This window comes from Xiphophorus maculatus, chromosome 8, assembly GCF_002775205.1.
Source record: "Xiphophorus maculatus strain JP 163 A chromosome 8, X_maculatus-5.0-male, whole genome shotgun sequence".
Lineage (NCBI taxonomy): Eukaryota > Metazoa > Chordata > Actinopteri > Cyprinodontiformes > Poeciliidae > Xiphophorus > Xiphophorus maculatus.
Genome location: NC_036450.1, coordinates 27,468,115 through 27,477,154, shown reverse-complemented (window position 1 = coordinate 27,477,154; position 9,040 = coordinate 27,468,115). Strand labels below are relative to the sequence as shown.

Below are 9,040 nucleotides of genomic sequence, written 5' to 3'. Positions count from 1 at the left end.
AATAATGGGATACATTTCCAGAAAATTTTAAAACTTCTAAACCACTGAGTTCCTTTAAATCAAGGTTAAAAACCCATTTGTTTAGACTTCACATAGATTAATTCTTTTGAGAGGATTCCTGGACTGATACTCCTGTTCTATCATTCCAAGTTGCCACTGGTTGGCTCTTCATTCCTCTTACTGTTTCTGTTGCATATGGCTCCTGGATCTGCCTTCAGTCTTTCTCCCTTCATAAGGGTCCTTCACCAGCTCAAAATATGACAACAGAAATAGCAAGTTTCTGAAATATCACATTTCAAAAAAATCTTGATTTAACATAAAATGAAATTATAATTCTTGCCTACCGAAAAAAATGCATCAGATTTAATGTAGAATTGTGAAATTTACCCATTAAAAGCAGAACTATCACAGTGATTGTGAAATGGCAGACTATAATTTGCTATTTAACTTTAGGAGTGTCTGCCACCAGAGAACAAGAAGTCACTGGCAGCATAAGAGAAACAAATGTAGTTAGCCTGTAAATACAATAGACATATAGTCCCTCAGAGAGGAAATCAGATGAGCAGGTGACTCATTAAGCATGCCTTCTGGTTGGAGCCTTGGCACTGGAAAAGAACATTCGAAGGCTTCCCTCCTCCACAGGTGATGACAAGATCAACATTGTGAGCAGTAAAACTGGAAGAAAAGCAGATGAGTGCACATGTCTGAGTCCATGCTGATTCCACAGGGAAGACCATCAGGGAAGGGTACTGAACCAATATCTGCATTTATGTTGAACTTACACTGATTTAGATGTTCTGTTTCTACCCTAGTTTTAATTTCGGATTTTCATTTAAATGACTTTCATAATAACCTAATGTTTAGTTATAACTTGTTTGTGTAAGTTTGTGTTTTTCACTACACATTTGAGAAGAGAACAAAGGAATCCTCAGATTTTGTTTTACATGTTTTTCTCTAGTTTCTCTCTCATGAATTTCCCATGTGAAGTGGATTTAGAGGAGCAGTGCCCGGTGTGTGGAGATAAGGTTTCTGGATACCACTATGGCGTCCTCACTTGCGAGAGCTGTAAGGTACTTCAAACCCTACTGTAGTATATTATTTTGTTAACCATAACTTCCTACAGCACAAGACCAATATGTAGCAACAAAACTGCTTTCATCAAATTGTTTCTTCTTGGTCCTCAGGGATTTTTCAAAAGAACTGTTCAAAACAACAAAACATATATCTGTGTGGAAAACCAGCAGTGCAAAATTGATACAAGTAAAAGAAAAAGATGCCCTTTTTGCAGATTTCAGAAGTGCCTTAATGTTGGAATGCGGCTGGAAGGTAAAGTGGGCATTTTTTTCTGAATCTAATTGTGTAATGTTAGCTGACTGTAAGTGGAAACAATTAAATTAATGGAAATATTAACAAAAATGTTTTTTAAGCCACATGCTCAGCTGTAATCTCTGAGGTGAACAAAATAGGTTTAAGGAGATTTGAGAAGGAAAGCAATTATCATTTCATAACTGTCTTCATAAAGTCTACATGTAAACTTCTAATATGCATTTGGATAGTTGTTGATAATAAATGAAAACAATAAAATGTATTTATTTATTTGCACAAAGCTGCTGTTTCTTTCACAGTTTGTTTTACTTGTGAAAAACAAGCAGATTCTGTCTGGATTTGACAGAGCAGCAGCGAGGAGCCTTTTGGTGTTTGTTTTCCTTCAAATTGTGGTATAAAATGTCAGATTAAAATTGACATAAATTTGGTGTTTTCTTCTGTCCATATTTAAATAATTTTTCAAAGAAATTTCAGTATGTCACAGTAGCCACAGCAGCTCTGTCATGTTCCTAAACTTTCACACTTCCTTAAATAATTACACGGCTTCATGGGAATGTTTTAGAAATTAATATGATAAATTAATGGCAAAATGTCTTCTGCCTTACAAATTACAAAATATTTTCTTCTGTTTTATCTAACAACAGCATTGGCCTTTTAATTTTATATGCATTAAGAAGTCAATCTACAAAGCAGAAAACACCAAAAAATATTATGAGATTTCCTTGAAGTTAGAATTTATCTCATGATCAAATGGAAAGTCACCTTAAAACAGACTAACAGATTAATTTTTCCCATCAGCTGTCCGTGCAGATCGAATGAGAGGAGGCAGAAACAAGTTTGGCCCCATGTACAAGCATAATCGTGCCCTCAAGCAACAGAAAAAGGCTTTGATACAAGCCAGAAGATTGAGAATAGAAAGCAACCAAAAAGAAGTTACTTTTACCAGCAACATCCACTCAATTGCTATCCTTCACAACACCAAACTAAATCCAAACCAGCTTCCGTCATTATCTTTGTCCCAGCCCTGCAACTCACCTGCTGTTATACAGCACCAAATCACCTCTCCATCTAACTGGGCTATGAGGTTAGAGAACTGCAGCAACTCTGCAGATTTGGCATCCTTTGCTGAGGCAATTGTTGGTCTACATCACACATCCTCTAGATCCATTTCTACACAAAGTCCAAGGATACCCCAGCTTGAGATAGAGTTCCTACACTGTGATCCACATGAGCTTCAGCTGCAGAAAAAGATCTTTTCTTGCCTGCAGCAGGAGCAAGCCTGCAGGCACAGAGAGGCCAACACCTTCAGCTCAGTGTGTGTCATGGCTGACCAGTTGTTGTGCTCTATTGTGGAGTGGGCTCGTACATCCATCTTCTTTAAGGAACTAAAGGTAAGATCTCTTGATTTTAGTTTTGTGTGTCTTGATTATATGTTAATCTGAGTCTGACCAACATTGTGACATGACTGTTCATGTCAGAATTGAAATGTTTATTTTTGGCTATTTTTGGCTTAAAAGGTTAATCATGGCACTCATTCAGATTTGGCCTTGACAGCTGTGTTAGTTTTGTCAGCTGTAAAAACAACAGATAAAAGTTGTCATATTTCCTTACAGGAACCCTCTGCTTCTTCTTTGTTCAACCTTACTGAAAACTTCTGCAGCTCTTGCACAATATGTGCTCTTGCACAAAACTAGGTCATACTGTTATTTGCCAATTATCATAGTGGTAATCCCATCCCTTATGGTGGTCTACTTCCTAAAGCTGAAATTTTAACTGAAAAAGACTTGACGTAGAGTACTTATAATGGTGGTCATTTTTTTCAAGGTTTTATTGGATCTGGTGGCCTTTATTTGAAAGTGAATTGACAGGAAAGTGGGAGAGGGGTAAGACATGCAGCAAAGGTCATCAGGCCTGGACTTAAACCTGTGACATCCATGTTGAGGAGCTTTACCCCTGCGTCAGCATTAGAACCCCCCATGGTGGTCATTTTTATTACCTCTTATCCCAAGTCTCAGTAATTGATGATGTCCTATCTGTCCATTTTTCTGTTATCTTTGAAAGTATAAGTTCCATTGACTCACTTAGCCATAGAATACTACAAAATACAGACATAATTTTGTAGGGTTTGTAGGGTAATTTGGTTGGGAAGCTGTTGGAGGAAGCTATTTTTAACAACTCAGAAAACTCAACTAAGTCAAACCAGTCCAAACACATTCAGTTCTGCCTCCTATGGATGATTCCACTTTTTAAGGAGGCTACATTGTCTAATGCCACACACAATGAGAGATAACAATAGGTCTGAACAAGATCATCAATTTGATAGAGGGAGGAGATTGAATTGCTGCTTTCTGCTGCGTTTCTCTGAGATTCTGAGGAAATTAAACATAGAACAGATTCTTTAAAAAAATTCAGCATTGTCTGACAAAGATCTTATATAACAAAATTTTGTTTCTGGATGGGAATACACAGAAAAGCAGCTGTCAGAAAGCCCAGGATTATGAAGAAGTACTGTTATTTCTTCACACTCAATGCCATATGTCAGCATAAGATCTAAAGTATGATGACAAAAGTAGTTAGGACTGAGAATTCTTTGAGTAAAGCCACTAACGCCAATAACTTTAAAAACTGCATTTGAGCTATCACCTTCAGTGTCAGTATGAATGATGAAGTTCCCCACTATAACATAATAATCAATGTTTAACATTAAATTTTATTTTTTTGGAACACTTTATTTACAAAATAAGTCCAATCTTAAAAATACATGAGAAATTAACAGGATGCATAATGTTCCAATGGTGTCAGTTGCTCTTACTTTCTTCCAAGGTCTCTGACCAGATGAGGTTGCTACACAGCTGCTGGAGTGAGCTGTTGGTTCTGGAGATAATCTCCAGACAGGTACTTTATGGCATTGATGGCAGTCTGCTACTGATCACTGGACAGCAGGTGGGTGGGATGAGCCTGATTTTATATTCATTCTGATTTCATTTGGTTAAAATAAATACCAATGACAAGCTCACATGTATTACTAATACCATGATATTCTTGTATTAGACTTTAAGTATGGTCCAAATAAATTTTCTATGAAGTAATTTTATTATGTTATCATATAAATTGACCACATATTGTGCACTGTGGTCAATATGTCAAGTCTCAAAGTTAAATTGTAATAATAATACTGTACTACTCATTGATATCTCAAAGGAGTGCTTGAACTATAATTTTTGGTCAGCACTCTTCATCCTTTGACAATATTACGTTTAACCAGTTGCGGGGTCCCATTGTGCTTGACCGTTCTCAATTTTGATACTGACTAAAGATGCTAAAGTGTAAGGTGGGAGTATCTTGATGACAGAAGACAAAAAAAGAAAAGAGAGAGGAAAATGTAGGTTTATTTTTGTAATTGCAATAGCAATTTTATTAACATTTGCTCTTTTCTTAATATTGTCCTGCCATAATACAAATGCTTAAATGAGTAATGTGCTAATAAACACAACTATTCTAGTTCAGAGAACGCTTGATCACCATCTTGATGTCAGCAGATGCTTTCTTGGTCCAGGGGGAGCTGTCATATGTAGCGTCTCATGCTGGCTCTGCTTTAGTCAGCCTGAATCAAAGAGGGACAGAGCTTGTGGAGAAGCTTCGAATGCTGAAGGTAGACCATCAAGAATTTGCCTGCATCAGGTTTCTAATCCTGTTTGCCCCTGGTGAGTGACCAAGTTGTACCCTTTTGAAGTGTATTGGAGGTTCATTGGTTGTCTATTGTTAAGCCACTGTGAGATGCAGAAGACTGCGGTAAACAATGTGAGATGAACAAAAACAAGAGTTTAACTCAAACAAGCCCGTATTACATACTGGTGCACATAACCTGAGGAAAATCAAAACTAACAGAGTTTTTTCTCATAGATTTCCATAGGTCACCTAAGTCACCCAAATTCTCAGTTTTTGAGAGAGGCTGTACCTCTCTTTTCCAGAGAGGTACAGCCCGTTGCCTCTTTATAGTTTTTTGCTTAGATAAGTTACCGACACTGAAATGTAACTTGTTTTCAGGCACTACACTTTCATGTGTTCAAGTTTCCTACACACTGAACAGTTTGAATAAAAGCCTGAAAATAGTTTCTCAGATTGTACTCTCTCTGTCAGATGTCAAGGAGCTTGAAGAACACCATTTTGTAGAAAGTGTGCAGCAGCAGGTTGAAGGAGCCCTCCTGAAGTACACATTGACCTCATCATCGCAGTCCTGCAACCGTTTCACTTGTCTGCAACTGTATCTGTCAGAGCTACGCTCCCTCAGCATACTGGCTGAAGATTATCTGTACTACAAACATCTGAGTGGTGAGGTGCCCTGCAACAATCTGCTTAATGAGATGCTACACGCCAAATGCTGTTGGACATGAGCTGAATTGTTCTAGAACAACATGCAAGACACTACTGTAAAGTCAAAAATCTACTTTACGTTTGTGTAATGAAGCATTTGTGTTTATCCTATTATTTTCAACAAGTTCTGCTTCAGTTTTGTTCTGTACAACTGCTGCATCAGTTAAATGAAATTTATTTGATGTACTTGTAGTTTATGTATGTGGATATATATTCGTGGGTAAGCAAATTATCTCTTTCCTTATTAAAATTGTTGCTTTTGTGCTGACATAAATTCAGATGTTTGTGTGTTTGGTTTTGTTTTGGTATGCTCCTTGGTTTTAGGACAAATTGTAAAATGATTTTCTGTGAATTTGCTATATATTTAATGGAATGTTCTTCTGTATCGTCAGCACAAGGCTTCCCAGTACACCTTTCCAGATAAAATGTAACACGTTTTTCATATAAAACTAATAAGGTCACAAATTGTGATTAAGCTGTAAAAACGTCCTTTTTTGTAGTCTATTTTAAAAATATTGCTCCTAAAACTTGAAATTAATAATAGGAAGGGTTGTCATACAAAAATAACCCTAGATCTCACAGTTTGTCACATGAAAATAAAATCCAATATATTTTACAGAGATTTTATATGACAAATCAGCACAAAACAGTGCAAAAGTAGAAGTAATTAAGTAAAATTTATTTATAAAGTGCTTTTCACAAACATAAAGTCACAAAGCATAGTGCAATAAAAATCAACCTTAAACTATTAAAAGTATAAAACAAACATCACAAACACAATAAAATTGCAACATAAAAACCTGGGAAAATAAAACTGTTTTCAGTTGCTTTTCAAAAACATCCACAGTGTGCAAAACAGAGCGGCAAGGGAAAACTGTTCCACAGCCTTGGGGCCACTAACTGAAAGAACCGTACAAGGAGCAACCAAGAGGTCCAGTGTTTGGAACAAAAGCCGCGAGCAGCAGAGAATTCAGTTTAAAGTTGTCAAGGATAATCTGGAGTCTGACCATTTAAAGCTCAGTACATCAGCACAAGTACTTTAAGACAAATTCTAAAATCGACCGGTAGCCAGTGTAGAGAATATAACCAGAGTGATATGACTGAATTTACTGGATTTGGTGAGAAGTCTAGCTGCTGCTTTCTGTATTGATTGCAAACATGAAATTGGAGACCTATCCAGGCAGGTAAAAATGGCATTACAGTAGTCCAGACAAGATGGCACAAAAGCATGAAGGATTTTCTCTAGGTCAACTCTGGAGACCATATGTCTCTTTTTAGAAAATGAAAGAATCAAGAAAGGGAAACAGTCTCAATGTGTGACTCAAAGCCAGGAATGACAGGATTTTTGGTATTTAAAATATTTTATGAATAAGAATCTAAAAACATTATGTGCATTTTGTAACCAGACCCTATGAGTCTTTTGTAGAGCTACATTTTAAAGCAATTCAAGTTGCCTCTCTTACAGCCCTGGTGGGATATCTCAATTTTGTACATCTGGTGACACATTTCTGCTCATTCAGATTGGATGAAGAGCATCTGCGAGCAACCATTTTCAAATCTTCTCAGATTCTCGGGTCTAAACTTTTTTTTACCCCTCCAGGGGGTCTTCTGTGGGCTCTAGTGTTCCTTATATGACAGTAGGCTGACAGGAAATGGGGAAGGAGAGGGGGGAAGACATGCGGCAAATATCGTCGGGTCCGGGAGTCGAACTCGGTACAGCCGCGTCGGGGACTCAAGGCCTCCAAATATGGGTCGCGCTAACCCCTACGCCACCACGGCACGCCAACGGGTCTAAACTTTTAACATTTAATAATGCAAGCCACATATGCAGCATTTGAGAAATATTTTTAAAACTATGCCTCATTTTATCTTCATTTCCAAATATTGAGTAATAACCCTATTTTATTATTACGGCTATTGTGTACCTATTAATAGGTACACAATTAATTTTATGTAGCACCAATTCAAGATGATTGTCATCTCAAACATCCAGTTTATCAGTAAAAATATAAAGTCAGTTCAGTCCAATCATACTGACTGACTCAAAGTCAATTAGAAATACTCCAGTTTAAGTCAATCAGACTTAGTTTATTATTCAAGTTGTTAAAAAAGTTTTCTGTCTCATTAAATCCAACAGATCACATCAGCAATCCCTCCTAAGCAAGCATGTAGCAACAGTGGAGAAGCAAAAATCCCCTATAACAGGCAGAAACCTGCAGCATAAACTCACTCAGTGGGAACGACCAGCTCCTGCAGCCCACTGGAGGTTTGGGAAGACAGAGCATACACACATGAAACACAGAAGCACTGATCCAGGAATACTTTCTATGTTAAAGAAAAGTAAAAATATTTATGGCAGAAACACAGCTAAACAAATGAGCTCATCTGTTGTAAAATCAAAACAGTAAAAACAGCAAACACAGTTAGTCTAATGAAAAACTCCTTGAATTGATTTTGCTAGAAAGACAGGATTAAACAAAAAGAGGTGGGGAAAAGTGTATAATCAATTGAAGGAGAAAGTGAAGTTATTGGCAGCAGTAACTAATTTCCTCCTTCCAAGATGGTGAATGCCAGGATGCATGCCAGATTATGCTTCTATGAAGGGAATAAAACAGAGAGAACAGATAATAAGTAATTGGAAAGAACAAGAAGAAAGTAACATAGAGCTGAATAGTGGTCTATATAATTTCACAGGGTCTGCTAAAGGCAAGCTAAAACTGAAGAAATTTGATGTTCCTCTTTTTCATATTCATGAGAAATCTTTCTGCTGCGTTTTGGATCAGCTGGTGGCTTTTACCTGCACTTCCCTTCATTTACCACTGAAAACACAAATAAGAGAGGTTGTGACTGTATGTAAAAAAAAAAAAGTTCAAGAAAGAAAGCATGTCATATGCTGCCTGAAAAATTATGAAAATAAAGTTTCTGCTTGTTTTGATTAAAACATGTTCAAGCTCTAACCAAAATTCTACGAAAACATCTGAAAAGTTACTTTTTAAAACTAATGTCTTAGATTTAATCAAATTTGAATATCGCTGGTGTCGAATAATTAGTTTTTCATACAGATGAGTATAAACAATTTTCTTTTATTACAATTTTCTTTGTAATAAAAGATTAGAAAATCACTTAAATAAATTATTCTCTTTTTTGATTTTTTTTTTTGATTATCACAACCATACTTCTTGATTGAATGAAAATGATTTTAAATATGGATCTTCCAGATGTGGAATAATTGTGAATAATTTTTGGTTTACCTGTAACCACATTGTTTTTGCAAACTAGGCTTTAAATACAACTAGAATGCTGATTAAAAGAACAATGATAACTGTTTTAAAAAGATTAT

At 36.4% G+C, this 9,040-nt stretch overlaps 1 protein-coding gene across 3 annotated transcripts; it reads left to right on the top strand.

Annotated features, from left to right (window-relative positions):
* Positions 1 to 632: 632 nt before the first annotated feature.
* Positions 633 to 5,963, top strand: LOC102221339 (nuclear receptor subfamily 5 group A member 2-like). 3 transcript variants are annotated; one of them, XM_005809998.3, is made up of 7 exons: positions 633 to 746; positions 959 to 1,070; positions 1,185 to 1,326; positions 2,125 to 2,717; positions 4,150 to 4,269; positions 4,883 to 5,030; positions 5,467 to 5,963. In XM_005809998.3, the coding sequence occupies exons 2-7, from the start codon at positions 969 to 971 to the stop codon at positions 5,718 to 5,720; spliced, it is 1,359 nt and encodes a 452-aa protein (XP_005810055.3). In that variant the 5' UTR covers positions 633 to 746; positions 959 to 968; the 3' UTR covers positions 5,721 to 5,963. The 3 variants fall into 3 exon arrangements, with proteins under 3 accessions (XP_005810055.3, XP_023193707.1, XP_023193708.1); XM_023337939.1 differs by lacking the exon at positions 633 to 746 and having other exon boundaries at positions 964 to 1,065; XM_023337940.1 differs by lacking the exon at positions 633 to 746 and having other exon boundaries at positions 964 to 1,070; positions 2,595 to 2,717.
* Positions 5,964 to 9,040: the final 3,077 nt, after the last annotated feature.